Genomic DNA, 16,908 nt, shown 5'->3' on the forward strand with positions numbered 1-16,908 from the left:
CAAATGCTTTAAGACAATTGATTAAAAACCTAAAAAATCCTAAGCGAATCAAATCCTAAGTTTCCGAGTTGTTTTAAAATCTGAGTTGGTACATTCAAAATCTTAAGTTCGAGTCGAGTTGCGAGTCATAAGACATGAAGCTCGAGTCATAAGCTTGTTGAGTATTGAGCTGATTGTGTCATCATAAGTTTTCAATTATCGTGAGCTTTAAATTCTGATTCTAATTGGTGAATCAAATGCCATTTAAAGCTCTACTTCAAGGGGGGCACGGTGGCTTAGTGGTTAGCACGTTCGCCTCACACCTCCAGGGTTGGGGGTTCGATTCCCGCCTCCGCCTTGTGTGTGTGGAGTTTGCATGTTCTCCCTGTGCCTCGGGGGTTTCCTCCGGGTACTCCGGTTTCCTCCCCCGGTCCAAAGACATGCATGGTAGGTTGATTGGCATCTCTGGAAAATTGTCAAAATCCCAGCAAGCACCTACTGTAACTACAGAAACCGAGTGTGTGTTCTGGTCAGAGAGGTAAGCGCTCCACTGTTAGCATTTCCTCTGTCAGTGACCTTGAGCTGAAAGCCAGAGGTGTGTGAAACGCTAAGCGTGATGAGATCACTATCTCTTAAACTGCTTGAGACCTGAGAGCCTTTTTAAATTCTTTATATCTACCAAGCTCACAACTCAAAGGAAGCATCCTTTTATATTTGTGAGTGTGTGTATGTGTGTGTGTGTGTGTGTGTGTGTGTTTTACACACATGCTCATATTCACCGCACCTTCTCCACTGACCTGTTCAGTGCAGATGCCAATTATTTTATGCCCCGATAACCCAGAGGCACAGAAAAACTTCATTTCCCCCCCGATGTTATCGTAAATAATACCGAATCATTCCCGTGGCTCAGAATCAGCCTTTGACTACCAATAGCTTTATAACAGATCAATCCATCTGCTCTCATGTGCTGCCTCTGTGATGATCTGAGACTTCATCTTATTATGCGAATGTGTGGATCGAAGACAAAGTAGTCTTCCGAAATCTGATTAACATTAGATTCGGGTCAAAGACGTGGAGACTCTGATGGGAGACGATGTCACCACGTCTTCAAACCGACGCCGAGCGCGATGTTACTCGGCGCTCAGGACAGAAAGCAGAGGTTTGTGTGCCACGAACTCGCATCAGCTCAGAGACTCCAGGGTGAATTAGGAAAAAGTTTGGATTGCAAATTATAAAAGTTTAATAAAAGGTAATATCGAAAGACAACGACAACAAAATTAAAACGTCGTAAGTTCGGTATTTAGTGTTAGTGCTTCAGTATCTCAGGCAAATATTATATTAATAGTGGAAAAAAAACTGAAAAACAAAAAATTTCTCTGTTGATTTTTACTCGTGTCTGAGTCTATCTATCTATCTATCTATCTATCTATCTATCTATCTATCTATCTATCTATCTATCTATCTATCTATCTATCTATTTAAATATGGCGATTTTCCTTTGAGGTACAATCATTTGTACTTTGTTTTATAATAACAGTAAACGTTACATTAGTACAGAAATAAGAGCGAGACTGTCGTCTGAATCCCGCTCGAAAAATACGACGACATCCGTAATTATCTTGTGATCTTGTAATCGGGGTTCATTCATTTTATCGGTCTTCTTAATATCGAGTAGGCAAACTTATAAATAGGTTATTAGTAACAGGAGAAAAAAAAGAGGAAAGAGTAAAAATTGTATAATAAATAAACATATCGAACAAATAAAAATAAATCAATCAATAAAAATAAAGAAATATTTTCGATGAAATGTTTTGGATGGAAGGGGAACGCCGGACGAGCTAAATAAATAAAATGATAAAGGTTTAAAATCTCTCATTTAAATAATTAAACATTCAAATTCGCAACCTGGGGGCACGGTGGCTTAGTGGTTAGCACGTCCGCCTCACACCTCCAGGGTTGGGGGTTCGATTCCCGCCTCCACCTTGTGTGTGTGGAGTTTGCATGTTCTCCCCGTGCCTCGGGGGTTTCCTCCGGGTACTCCGGTTTCCTCCCCCGGTCCAAAGACATGCATGATAGGTTGATTGGCATCTCTGGAAAATTGTCCGTAGTGTGTGAGTGAATGAGAGTGTGTGTGTGCCCTGTGATGGGTTGGCACTCCGTTCAGGGTGCATCCTGCCTCGATGCCCGATGACGCCTGAGATAGGCACAGGCTCCCCGTGACCCGAGGTAGTTCTGATAAGCGGTAGAAAATGAATGAATGAAGAAAATTCGCAACTTTATATATTTTTTTTTCAAAGCAGAAGTGAGCGCTCCACAACCGCTAAAAACAAACCGTCTCCTAAAGCGAGGGACTGAAGTCCAGAAAGCCAAACGGTAAACAAATCAAAGTGAATAAAGTCCAAGAACAGCACTATTGCTGCTAAACTCTCCTGAAAGTTGGGCAGTTAAGAAGCTTAACCAAATGAAACACTGGCCTGGCTTCAGTCCACGCTGTCACGCAGCACTCGGGTCTGCAGGGAGCAATTCATTACACACTTATCAAGTCTTATTGCTCTTTCTGCTTCTCTTTCCATTCCAGAGAGCAAGCCAGTGTGTTAAAATGCATCTGCTGTCTGATTTTGATCGATCTGCTGTTGGATTACTGTGTGTGTGGTGTGTTTGTGTGTGAGTGAGTGTGTGTGTCGTTGTTTTCCCTGCTGTGGCAGAGGAGGTCCACCGTCCTGTCGAGGTTGCCACTGACTGATGAGGTTCATCGATAAAAGTGTTATTATGGTGAGAAAGTTAGCCAGAGAGTTGTTCTGCCATAGCGGTGTGTCTGAGCGTCACAGCAAACCGAAGAGAGATGATTTATATTCACTGTTAAACACAAGCCTGAGGGAGTGATACACGAGGGTGTGTCCGCTTCCGTACATTAATAATCCGAGGAATAATCTGTGCATTTAAAATAAACGCTGATTTAATATGATGCAATTACTAATACAAAGCTCTTTCTGTGTAATGCAGCAATACAAAGGCCACGCCTCCTTCTCTTGGATTAAAAGACAGAGGCCACGCCTCCTTCACTAAGACTAACAGATACACAGACTACACCTCCTTCACTGGGATTGATGGACACAAAAGACACCCTTTTTTCATTAGGTATAATGTGAACCAACATACACAGAGGCCACACCTCCTTATTTTAGGACCAATAGAAATAAAGGCCACACCTTCATTTTGATACATACAGTAGGCCACACTTCCTTTTGCCTTAGACTAACAAACACAAAAGCCACAAATTCTTTTGCTTGGATTAATATAAACACAAACTACGTCTTCTTTCACCTTAGGCCACACCTCCTTTTATTTGAACTACCAGATTCAGAGGCCACGCCTTCTTTCGCTTGGACTTTCAGACACAGAGGCCACGCCTTCTTTCGCTTAGACTAACAGATTCAGAGGCCACACCTCCTTTCACATGGACCAACAGATTCAGAGGCCACACCTCCTTTCGCTTGTCCTAATAGAAACACAGGCTATGTCTTCTTTTACCTGTAGGCCACACCTCCTTTTGCTTGGACTAACAGATTCAGAGACCACACCTTCTTTCGCTTGGACTAACAGATTCAGAGGCCACACCTCCTTTTGCTTGGACTAACAGATTCAGAGACCACACCTCCTTTTGCTTGGACTAACAGACACAAAGGCCACACCTCCTTTTGCTTGGACTAAAAGACACAAAGGCCACGCCTTCTTTCGCTTAGACTAACAGATTCAGAGGCCACACCTCCTTTTGCTTGGACTAACAGATTCAGAGGCCACACCTCCTTTTGCTTGGACTAACAAATTCAGTGGCCACACCTTCTTTGCTCTGACTAATAGACACAAAGGCCACACCACCTTTCGCTTGGACTAAAAGATTTACAGGCCACACCTCCTTTTGTCTTAGATTAACACAGACATAGGCCACGCCTTCTTCGCTTGTACTGATGCTTCCATACTCCTTAGATTCCACCTGGACTAACAGACTTAGGCCACACTTCCTTACTTCAGAACACACTGGGTTCAGGTTCACTTACACTGAACAGGCTGTAAATGATTCAAGCAGAGCTCTGGCGTTATTTACTCACGTGTATTGCTGGGTTGTGAGTCCATAGGGATCATCATCTTTGAGCGAGTGGCTCTGCGTGCAGCCAGCGAGCGGTCTAGCGTAGAAATCCCGCTGGAGGCTTCATCTGCATCACCACCTGAAGAGCAGAGATTATCAGCTGATTGTGAGGTGAACGTTGCCATGTCTGTGCCGCCTACACGAGCAGAAATAAACAGCTCACCCGGGTCTGTGAGTTTCCGAGCAGTTCACCCAAGACATTTAAGCAAAGAACAGTGAAATAACTTCATGCCGTTACCATAAATCATCAGTTCAGGTAGCTTGATTTTGGGTCATGGGTTAAATAAACACAAATGCGCAAATGGAGTAGAAATAAAGACATGGAACACATCACTAACCGCTTACCTCAGCACTGCTCTCGACTCTTTGAGTTAAAAGTCCTATTTCAAACACTAAAGCCCTATTCGGACGGGATTAGTTCTATGTGGCGACGTGGGGGTAAAGTAATTATTACCAGAGCTTCTCTGTGATTTTAGTCCCGTCTGATTGTGTCATCTCGGTAATCATTACGGACAACGTCAGTGTTGTCTTGTCCCGTGCGAATTGTCCAATTCATATTACAGATGTCCTGAGGTAAAATTGCGTTACTCCACGTCCCCACGTAAAACTAATCCCGTCCGAATAGGGCTTAAGTCTTTTGTTACTTTCACACTGGAACTGTCCGGTCGTCGTGGCCATTTTATTTTCAGGTGCTAAGTGTCTATCAGTGCTTCCCTTTTAACTGACCGGATAGAAGAGCACCTTTAAAAGTGCACACTGGTCTTCACTTCAGGTCACACCGACATGTCTGCGGTGTTCTCGGCCTCGCTTCCAGCCAGCAGAATGACGATTCAGAGATACACGAGCTGTCGTGTACAGATGCATTACTCAGCTAGAGAACACCTGATGTTAAAAATAATACAAAATCTGAAATCCCTGTTTTTGCTTTTGCAAGGTAACGAGTGACACACAGAGGGTAAGATGTCAGCTGTCATTTCTCTCGAAACAGAACTTTTTTTGTGTTTATTCGCTTTCGTTTCGGCACCGCTGTTAAAAGCAGGACGTAAAAACCCGGAGTGTTACCTGAGTGGCTGCTCTTGCTGCCCATCTGGCTCTCTGATTGGCTGTGGCTGACAGGGGCGATCTCTTGGCAGCTCTGGATCGGCGATTCTCGGCCGGACGGGGCGGAGCTGGACGGCTTCTCTATGTTCTTCAGCTCCATCTCCTCGTGGTGGATCCACAGATCAGGAGGTCGCAGGTCTTTCTGACTTCCTTTCCTTTTCCCAGCGCTGTGTGTGGCCCGTTTTCTACACACACACACACACACACACACACACACACACACACACACACACACACACACACACACACACACACAATTTTGTATCAATTAAACTGACTTACAAGCTTCTCTGTTGAAGGCCACATTCCCTCATTTAGGTGTTAGCATATCCACTAGACACTTGCTTGTCAGCACAGGCTACAATTTTGTAACAGTGCAGTTCAACTGCTCTCGTTAGAGCTGCGGCTACAATAATGACTCAGCCCTCGGGTGCGTTAGTCCTGTCAGCAGCCGTCAGATCGGCCCGCGGCTAAGATAATAATCCCAGATGACGAACACAAGCGAGGAGGCTGTCACTTCGGAAAAATGGGATTTCTTTCAATATCACGTTAGCACCGAGCTAACGGTACCTAAGCGTACACATACTGTAGATTTGACGCTAGCTTCGAAGGGTAGATAAAACCGTTTAACAGACTTTGCGTTTGTCTGCTGCAGCTTTACAGAAAGTTTTCAGATCACTCAGATGTGAGTGCTAGCATGACCGCTTGTCTCTCAGTTTTAGCCTTGAGTTTTAAAACTTTAAAGTCGGAAGCACAAAGGAATAAAATCTGTTTTTTTAAAAGCTGTAATTTAACGTAACGTGACTATTTTAACGTCAGACTTTTTAGCTTCAAATCTAAAGTCAAGTTTCTACCTGTGATAAATGTGAGCTAGTTATTTGGTAGCTAGCTAGAAAGCTAGTAGAGATGTAGAAGACATAGCCAATACGAGCTAAATTCAGTACAGACTCAGTACAAATACGCCGATCTACTGTCCAGACAATTCAAACTAGCATAACTTCTGGATTATCAAGCCTTCTGTGATAACACTAGCATTCTGACCAGGTTGGTGTGTGTTTTATTTAACATCCACAATACTAAAATAACGCCGGGTACATGTGAAGTTATCGGCCCTAAAACGTCACGCGGAAACCTGTGAAAAAAGACAGACAGTTTAGACTCACTTCCGTTGTTGTGCGGAAGAACGTCGAGTGCAAATGAGAGCCACGATGACCACCACGACGACGGTGACGGCGCCCACGGACACCACGATGACCACCAGCAGGTTGCTGTTCTTCTGCGGAGTCACGCTGCCGTGCGGAGGCCGCATCTGACCGATGGGAGGCTCTGAAACACACGGAGAAAAGGCACTTCAGCGATGATGTGGAGATCTAGGAACGTGACGAGGAACTGTGTAATAGAACAATAGGGAACAATTTTCTTTCTTTCTTTTTTTTTAAACTTTATTCTGGAAGGTGTAGCTGACAGGGTGGAATAGGAGTGAGTATGGAGTGTGTAGAGAACCATGCCAGCCGCTCTCTCTCTCTCTCTCTCTCTCTCTCTCTCTCTCTCTCTCTCTCTCTCATAACACCTGTTCCTGCTTAGAGAGTCGGAACTAATAAGCTCCCTCTTTCCTCGTCTGGCCGCCCCTTATTGTCGTATGGCACCTGCGGTTGGCACGATGGCGCTAAAACACAGCCTGGAGGACAATAGCTTCATGTTGTGCCAAATCTAAGGGCATCGCCATGGCAGCAGAGAAACATTGCCACATTGTCCTCACTTTCACACCGAGTCGTTAACCTCTTTCTCTCCCCCACATCCATTTCTTCATTTCTGCTTACAGAGGAGCGCGAGTGTAAGGTGAGAGATGGACACCTTCACTTCCTGTGTGTGAGAGTGTTTGTGTTTGTGTGTGTGTGTGTGTGTGTGTGTGTGTGTTCTGGTTCTGTAGCCAGTTCTGAGTTTCTACGTTCTTCTGGGTCTCGATTCCCTTTTGAATCGGTTTGATTATTCTGGCTTGGTTTCTGTCCTTATCTTATCTCTGCCTCGTGGCTGTCGTGTTCTTCCTCCTATACGTCCGGATGTGTTTCTGACTCCTGAAGGTGAGCGTCGCTTCACGTTGCTTTAACCTGCCTCTACATCTTCCCCCAAAGTGGAGTAAAAACAAGCTGCATTCCAGTCAAAATCTCATCTTCTCATGGCAGATTGAATCTCTCCATCATGTTGGTCTGGGAAGATAAACACTTTCCCTGTGCACTAGATAAAAGGCAGTGCTGGGAATTTCTGTGACTACCCTGAAGCGAACGAAAAGATCTTGTGAGTTCAAATCCCAGTATAGATGTATAACCTTGACCTCTTAACCCTCATCTGCCTCATCGTCCTCATTTCCATCCTCATCCAGTCACCAGGTTCAGCTTTATGTCCCTGAATCAAAATTTATCCAGATCTATTCTCTATCTTTTCCCTTCACTTTATTACTGCATCCATCACGATCATGTGACCATATTCTGGAAATTTATACAAAGTAAGCCGTGTGTGTGTCTGTGTGTCTGTGTGTCTGTGTGTGTGTGGGTGTGTGTGGGTGTGTGTGTGTGTGAGTGTGTGAGTGATATCCTGCCGTTTTCTGCCTCCCACTCGCCTCTGAAACCCTTCAGCTAAATGAGACATTTCAATAAAAATCAGCTTCGCTTAACTTCAATCACGTCCAATCATCTACAAACTAGACTCTATGAATTCTAATGCGGAGTAACGTAAATCTGATACAACGGCACGCCCGCTCTGAGAATACGCTTAACTTTTCATTATATGGTTATTTATATATATATATATATATATATATATATATATATATATATATATATATATATATATATATATAGTTCTCATTCTTCTTTTGCTCTATCTCTGAGGCAATTTAGAGCAGACGGTATGAGTCACGAGTCGAACGGAGACAGACGTGACGTGGGAATACAGACGTCCGATCTAGAGAAAACGTGTCGACACGTACGGTCTGAACATAGTTCAAGTCACTGCATTTCTATAGCGCTTTTGACCATTCGCATCGTCTCAAAGCAGCTTTACACTAAAGAACTAAAGAAACAGAATAAAAATGTAGTTTAAAGTTTAAAATGAAGTTATTATTTATCTCTTAACATCTATCCCTAATGATCAAACCCGAGGTGATGGTGGTGAGGAAAAGCTCTGAGAAGATAATAGGGAGGAAACCTGAGAGGAACCTGGAGTCAGAGGAGAACATCATCCTCATTTGGGTGACACTGGACAGTTAATAATGTAACTGTAATTAACATTTCCATGTAGTGTAGTTGGGAGGGGGGACGGTGGCTTAGCGGTTAGCATGTTCGCCTCGCACCTCCAGGGTTGGGGGTTCAATTCCCAGCTCCGCCTTGTGTGTGTGGAGTTTGCATGCTCTCCCCGTGCCTCGGGGGTTTCCTCCGGGTACTCCGGTTTCCTCCCCCGGTCCAAAGACATGCATGGTAGGTTGATTGACATCTCTGGAAAATTGTCCGTAGTGTGTGTGTGTGTGTGTGAGTGAATGAGAGTGTGTGTGTGCCTGTGATGGGTTGGCACTCCCTCCAGGATGTATCCTGCCTCGATGCCCGATGACGCCTGAGATAGGCACAGGCTCCCCGTGACCCGAGAAGTTCAGATAAGCGGTAGTAAATGAATGAATGAATGAATGAATGAAGTGTTTCATGAATGAACATTTCTGTCTATTTCTCTTCTATAGACGAATTAATTAATAGCATTAAATTCTCTTCTATAAAATGAATGTGTTTAAGGTCTATTGTTCTTTTACATTACAATTAATGTCAGGTAACGATGTCAGGTCTCACTCCGCAGCGGCGTTAATATGAAGCTCGTATGAAAGTAGACACTCAGCACTTTAAGAATTTGTAGTGTTTCAGAAGTATTTCTGTTTTTTTTTTCCAGAATACTAAGGAAAATATTTTCACATAAAATTTCCAATAAAATCAATAAAATCAAATCCACGATATCCGTTTCTGCTCTCTGAGACGCTCCGAGTGTTCGTTCATCTAAAAAGCAGCTCAGATTTCTCTTCAACACTAAAATTCAGTGTAAGATTCCCAACGGCGACGTCAAACAAACACACGTCTATAAAACACGCTGAAAACCAACTGGTCTTAGATCAGACTCGCGACGGCTGATAAAATCGTTCGTTTCTTTTTTTTTTACCGATTGAAAATGAGGTAAAAGTCATTTTCTATTCAGCTTGTGGACTGGAACACTGGTGTACCGGTAAAGATGAATCTGAGGTGATTTAGACACGAATCATGAAACTAAAACATTACAAATGATTTGTTTCTAGTAGACTGTAATATTTACGGGAACAAAAAGAAGGACTATGAAGGAACAATTCTCAGCTTCCATTTTCTTTATTTAATTATCATTTTATCACCGTGTGTGTGTGTGTGTCACTGTGTGTGTGTCACTGTGTGTGTGTCACTGTGTGTGTCACTGTGTGTGTCACTGTGTGTGTGTGTCACTGTGTGTGTGTGTCACTGTGTGTGTCACTGTGTGTGTCACTGTGTGTGTCACTGTGTGTGTGTCACTGTGTGTGTGTCACTGTGTGTGTCACTGTGTGTGTCACTGTGTGTATCACTGTGTGTATCACTGTGTGTGTCACTGTGTGTGTCACTGTGTGTGTGTCACTGTGTGTGTCACTGTGTGTGTGTCACTGTGTGTGTCACTGTGTGTGTCACTGTGTGTCACTGTGTGTGTCACTGTGTGTGTCACTGTGTGTGTCACTGTGTGTCACTGTGTGTGTCACTGTGTGTGTCACTGTGTGTGTGTGTCACTGTGTGTGTCACTGTGTGTCACTGTGTGTCACTGTGTGTATCACTGTGTGTGTCACTGTGTGTGTCACTGTGTGTGTCACTGTGTGTGTCACTGTGTGTGTGTGTCACTGTGTGTGTCACTGTGTGTCACTGTGTGTATCACTGTGTGTATCACTGTGTGTGTCACTGTGTGTGTGTGTCACTGTGTGTGTGTGTCACTGTGTGTGTCACTGTGTGTGTCACTGTGTGTGTGTCACTGTGTGTGTGTCACTGTGTGTGTCACTGTGTGTGTCACTGTGTGTGTCACTGTGTGTCACTGTGTGTATCACTGTGTGTCACTGTGTGTGTCACTGTGTGTATCACTGTGTGTGTCACTGTGTGTATCACTGTGTGTCACTGTGTGTGTCACTGTGTGTCACTGTGTGTGTCACTGTGTGTGTCACTGTGTGTCACTGTGTGTCACTGTGTGTGTCACTGTGTGTATCACTGTGTGTCACTGTGTGTGTCACTGTGTGTCACTGTGTGTGTCACTGTGTGTGTGTGTCACTGTGTGTGTCACTGTGTGTGTCACTGTGTGTGTGTGTCACTGTGTGTGTCACTGTGTGTGTCACTGTGTGTCACTGTGTGTGTCACTGTGTGTATCACTGTGTGTATCACTGTGTGTGTCACTGTGTGTGTCACTGTGTGTGTCACTGTGTGTGTGTGTCACTGTGTGTCACTGTGTGTCACTGTGTGTATCACTGTGTGTGTCACTGTGTGTGTCACTGTGTGTGTCACTGTGTGTGTCACTGTGTGTATCACTGTGTGTCACTGTGTGTCACTGTGTGTCACTGTGTGTATCACTGTGTGTATCACTGTGTGTCACTGTGTGTCACTGTGTGTGTGTGTGTCACTGTGTGTGTCACTGTGTGTATCACTGTGTGTCACTGTGTGTCACTCTGTGTGTCACTGTGTGTGTCACTGTGTGTCACTGTGTGTGTTACTGTGTGTATCACTGTGTGTCACTGTGTGTGTCACTGTGTGTCACTGTGTGTCACTGTGTGTCACTGTGTGTATCACTGTGTGTATCACTGTGTGTATCACTGTGTGTCACTGTGTGTGTCACTGTGTGTCACTGTGTGTGTCACTGTGTGTATCACTGTGTGTCACTGTGTGTGTCACTGTGTGTCACTGTGTGTCACTGTGTGTCACTGTGTGTATCACTGTGTGTATCACTGTGTGTATCACTGTGTGTCACTGTGTGTGTCACTGTGTGTCACTGTGTGTGTGTGTGTCACTGTGTGTGTCACTGTGTGTATCACTGTGTGTCACTGTGTGTCACTCTGTGTGTCACTCTGTGTGTCACTGTGTGTGTCACTGTGTGTGTCACTGTGTGTCACTGTGTGTGTCACTGTGTGTATCACTGTGTGTATCACTGTGTGTCACTGTGTGTATCACTGTGTGTCACTGTGTGTATCACTGTGTGTCACTGTGTGTATCACTGTGTGTCACTGTGTGTGTCACTGTGTATGTCACTGACCAGAAAGACACAAAAACACACACGCTTAGAGCACTTGCATGTCAGAGGTTCCACAAACACACCTGCAACAGCTGAATACATGCACATAGAAGAGCCAGCACACACACACACACACACACACACACACACACACACACACACACACACACACACACACACACACACACACACACACACACACACAGACTCCAAAACACTCTTGTGCATCTGCAGGCTGTTATTATCCTGCTCAGTCTTAATTAAGAGATTTCCCCACAGAGTCCCACTAATCCAACACACAAGCAAAAACAACTGTGTGTGTGTGTGTGTGTGTGTGTGTGTGTGTGTGTGTGTGTACACAGGGGACCTATAACAGCTGTCCTAGAAGTGAAATCATTCCTCCACAGCAACAGAAAAGCATTTTCAACAAAGAGCAATTACAATTACAAGATTTCTTTTTTTTTTTTTAAATCCACTTCTGTCAGAAATGTGCTTTGCGGTGACTTTTTAGCTCCGCCCACAATCTACAGAGCACGTTATACGGTGTCTTCCGTACACTTCTCTGGCTACAGGTTTTACAGTCTCTCTGCACTCACAAATGTTCAAACACACACACGTTTATCACTGGTGCTTACATTTACATTTACGGCATTTAGCAGACACCCTTATCCAGAGTGACTTACAACTGAGCAACTGAGGGTTAAGGGCCTTGCTCAGGGGCCCAGTAGTGGCAGCTTGGTGGACCTGGGGTTCGAACCCATGACCTTCCGATCAGTAGCCCAACACCTTAACCACTGAGCTACCACATCCCCAGAAATGCTTGTAACATGGTGAGATTTTTTTCAGAACATTTCTAATAAAAATAAAAAAAATAAATAAATGAAAAAGAGCAAAAAATTCCTGTCAGACTTTAAAAGTTACTCAAACACTTAAGAAAGCCAGCCATCACGTGGCAGATGCATTTTTTTACTCTCTGAGTGCATTGTGGGAAATGACGGAAGGTCGTGGGGTTAAGTGCTTACCGTTCAGGCTGCTCCTGTCAATCAGGTTATTGTCCGAAGGCCAGTAGCTGCTGTCTCCATGACGACCTGCCGGCACAAGGACCACATGTGAGTGAAAGCTCACATGGACTCAATTAATACTCAGTTTTAAGCACTCAGGTGTTATACTGTGTTTTTTTCGGTGTAAAGTGTCTGTATGTTTCTGACCGAGCTTTGTACTGGAACCTTTTATACCATGTTCAGGGTCATTGCATCTCCAAAGCTGCACTTTTATGTGTTACAAACGTTTTACAAAACGCATTCTGTCGTAGCTCATGGTCTCGGGTTCGAATAGAAGTGCTCATTTAAATACAAACAAACAAAACAAAGAAATGTTCGTACTAATTGTATACTAAGAGTTCGATCAGATTTTGTTTCGAATTTCATATTAATTAAGACCTTCCTTAACGAAAGGAGTCGGTCCTGTCGAGGAGTCATGTTGAATCTTTAAAGAATTAAAGTTCATTCATTCATTCATTCATTTTCTACCGCTTATCCGAACTACCTCGGGTCACGGGGAGCCTGTGCCTATCTCAGGCGTCATCGGGCATCGAGGCAGGATACACCCTGGACGGAGTGCCAACCCATCACAGGCTCATTCACTCACACACACACACACACACACACACACACTACGGACAATTTTCCAGAGATGTCAATCAACCTACCATGCATGTCTTTGGACCGGGGGAGGAAACCGGAGTACCTGGAGGAAACCCCCGAGGCACGGGGAGAACATGCAAACTCCACACACACAAGTCGGAGGCGGGAATCGAACCCCCAACCCTGGAGGTGTGAGGCGAACTTGCTAACCACTAAGCCACCGTGCCCCCCCCCCCGAAGCAAAGTTTTCCAGAGTAAATAGGAAAATGAGTCGATTCGGTGAACCGAGTCGTTTGTCCGACGATTTGCAGACTGATTCAGATGTTCGAATCTGTAATCTGATCACTTTGAGACAGAATACAGCTGCGTTAAACATGTAGCGTGGTGTAAAACAGATCAGAAGCATTTCTTTTAGACATGCTGCACATCCAGAGATGCTTTTAGAGCGTTTATTTTAGTTGCTATAGACTTCCTGTCAGCTTCGAGCAGTCTGGATATTCTCCTCTGATCTGACCAACAAGCTGGTTCAGCCCACAGAACCTTATTTATTTATTTATTTATTTATTTATTTATTGTTTATTTATTTATGGCAGCAGAAGCAGCATTCTGTACCGTATAAACGCTTGTGGATGAAAATTGCAGCACTTTCGGAAATATTCAAACCACCAACCACATTAGTGTCAGAGCGAGTGAGGGTGTGATCTCAAACTCTCAAACTCTCTCCTACACTCGCCTGTGGAAATCGCTCCACACACTTCATAGGCTTTTTTTTTTTATTTTTAAATCCGTGGGCAGAATCGCAGCCCTGGTTGCACGTACGATCGCTTCGTCTTCTTCCTCCACGTCCTCCAGTCCCTCTGCTCCGTGTTATAGTGTAAGAAATAAAAGATATATTAAGCACAGAGTTCAGGGCTGTTAGCGACACGGCACACCGGGGGGACGTTCTAGCGTTTCCTTTTCCTCGCTCCTCTAATAAGTCAGGACGGCGACAGAGCGGCACGGCAGGACCGGGAGCCCGAACACCTCTCAGCGCGGCTTCGACACTCGTGTATGCACAATTTTATTGCTTCTTCTATGAGACGGCTCCCTTGTAACTCATTTTCATCCTCAGGCTCGTGTGTGTGTGTGTTAGATGGAGTAAGTGGGTGAGAAGGAATTCTACTACTGAAAGAACACCTTTGTGTGTGTGTGTGTGTGTGTGTGTGTGTGTGTGTGTGAAGAACGAGTCACTTAACCACAACGAGTTTTGTTTCTGGTGCGATTCATCCATCAAACGCACTTCAGTCACTCAGCGACTGTGTTTACACACAAAGATTTCTAGTTTCCAGTCGTCTTGTTTATTATATAAACTCTCGCACGCATGTTAGAAAGCGTGCGGTTTCATCTCAAGGTTACCATGACAACAACAACAACAACAACAACAACAACAAAGAAACACACAGAGTAGAACCCTGCGTCCACACCGGCATTTTTCCGACGTCGGTCAGCAGTGAGGGATCTTATCTTATATTAAATTAGATGGGTTGCCATGGTAACTGTTACGCTATGACGTAGCTAGCTGCGTCCTCCTGCTAGTTAACCAAGTAGCTTCAGGAAAGTAAAATGCAAACTAATCTGCCACTAATCCACCTCCTGGCTGTGACAGACTGTATGTAATGTTTATGGGATGTTGCTGTTACACGAAAACAACCTGTCTTTCAACCCGTCTCTCTCGAAATGTCTCTCTATTTCCTTTTCTTTTTATCTCTTTTTCCTTCTTTACACTTGTCTGTCTGTCTGTCTGTCTATCTGTCCATCTCCCCATGTTTCTCTCTCTCTCTCTAAAACTGTCTTTGTTTCTCCCTGTTTCTGTATGCCTCTCTTGTTCTTTCTCTCTCTTGCGTTCTGTTTATACGTGTGTGTGTGTGTGTGTGTGTGTGTGTGTGTGTGTGTGTGTGTGTGTGTGTGTGTGTGTGTGTGTGTGTGTGTGCACGTCGATCTCGAGGACACGAGTCGAGCTGACATTCAGTGAGCATGCAGCGATCTGGAGTCCATGAAGACAAACGTCTGCTTTGTTGTTGTAGAAAAATGGCCCTGTTTCATAGCGGAGCAAGAAGACGGATGTCCCAGCGGACGCCGCATCGTTCAGCGGCTCGTTTGTCCTTCGGTGTTTTAAAAGGCGAAAGTTACGAATGTTTCTCAAGGCCGTGATCGTCTCCATGTTAAACAGAGCAGAGCTCAAAGTGCTTCATCATCACACTCCTGTTTAATCTCAGGATTATTGCTCATTATTATTAAAACCACAGGAACAACCGAGGAGAGACGCATGAAGATACACTCGGTGTGTATCTGTCTTCATTTACCTCCTGTCTCTCTCCTCACCTGTCTCTCTCCTCACCCTCTCTCTCTTTCTGTCTTCATTTGCCTGTCTCGTTTCTCTCTCTCTCTCTCTCTCTCTCTCTCTCTCTCTCTCTCTCTCTCTCTCTCTCTCTCTCTCTCACACACACACACTTCAGTATCACACTCAACCTTTCTCATTTCTGTCTGTCTGTCTGTCTGTCTGTCTGTCTGTCTGTCTGTCTCTCTGTCTGTTTCTCTATCTCTCTCACTTCTCAGTCACTTTTTTGTCTTCCTCTTTCTATCTGTCTCTCGCTCTATCTCTCTTGCTTACTTCTGTCTCTCTTTCTGTCCCCCTTTTTCTACCTGTCGCTGTCTTCCTGTCTTTTTTTTCTCCAAATGTCAATCACTTTTACTATCTGTCTGCCTTTCTTTGTTTCTTTCTCTTTCTTTCTTTCTCTCTCTCTCTCTCTCTCTCTCTCTCTCTCTCTCTCTCTCTCTCTCTCTCTCTCTCTCTCTGTCTTCCCAACCCCACCTATCTTTCTTTCTCGGTTTCTTTTCTCTCTCACTTTCTCTGTTACTCTCGCCCTCACTCTCTTTCTCTCTCTCAGACTCTGTCTCTTTCTCTCACTCTGTCTCACTTACCGTCTCTCTCTCACTCTGTTGCATCTGTCTTCAGCTCTCCTAAATGAACTTGTGTTATTCTTCCTCTGATGAGCCGAGATACGACAAGTCATCATTAGACACCCGACCCAACCCCGCCCCTTTCTCCGCCTCCCTCCCCCCGTCACTCGTTTTCCTCTTAAGACAATGTTCCTCTTAAATAGCCTCATTTCAGGTTTGTCTAATTGCCGACGACCTGCAGATTCATTAAGGGAAGGTCTAATAAACGACAATCTCCAAATTGGATAGAAAAAGGGAAGCTGATTGAATGGTTATAAAGAGAGGGGGGAGGGGGGAGGGTAGATAGATAGATAGAGATTGTAACCTTGTAAACTAATCGAATGATGATGATGATGTCCAGAGTTTAATTACAGGTTCATGTGTCTGTTCATTTTAGTCACCATTAAACCGCCTCTGTGTCTCACTTTACACTCTATATACTATACACTCTACACTCTATACACTCTACACTCTATACACTCTACACTCTACACTCTATACACTCTACACTCTATACACTCTACACTCTATACACTCTACACTCTATACACTCTATACACTCTACACTCTATACACTCTACACTCTATACACTCTACACTCTATACACTCTACACTCTACACTCTATACACTCTACACTATACACTCTACACTACACACTCTACACACTATACACTCTACACTACACACTCTACACACTATACACTCCATACACTCTATTACACTCTATACTCTATTACACTCTATACTCTATTACACTCTATTA

At 44.2% G+C, this 16,908-nt stretch overlaps 1 protein-coding gene across 1 annotated transcript in view; it reads right to left on the bottom strand.

Annotated features, from left to right (window-relative positions):
* dcc (DCC netrin 1 receptor) overlaps nucleotides 1-16,908 on the bottom strand; it is a 251,221-nt gene that overhangs the window by 11,120 nt on the left and 223,193 nt on the right. The window contains exons 20-23 of the mRNA XM_047809631.1: nucleotides 12,544-12,609; nucleotides 6,391-6,553; nucleotides 5,189-5,412; nucleotides 4,089-4,205 (exon numbers count right to left, since the gene is read on the bottom strand). Of these exons, the coding sequence (XP_047665587.1) occupies nucleotides 4,089-4,205; nucleotides 5,189-5,412; nucleotides 6,391-6,553; nucleotides 12,544-12,609 (570 nt within the window). The remainder of the gene's footprint in view (nucleotides 1-4,088; nucleotides 4,206-5,188; nucleotides 5,413-6,390; nucleotides 6,554-12,543; nucleotides 12,610-16,908) is intronic.

The sequence above is a fragment of the Tachysurus fulvidraco genome, chromosome 26, assembly GCF_022655615.1.
Source record: "Tachysurus fulvidraco isolate hzauxx_2018 chromosome 26, HZAU_PFXX_2.0, whole genome shotgun sequence".
NCBI classification, from domain to species: domain Eukaryota; kingdom Metazoa; phylum Chordata; class Actinopteri; order Siluriformes; family Bagridae; genus Tachysurus; species Tachysurus fulvidraco.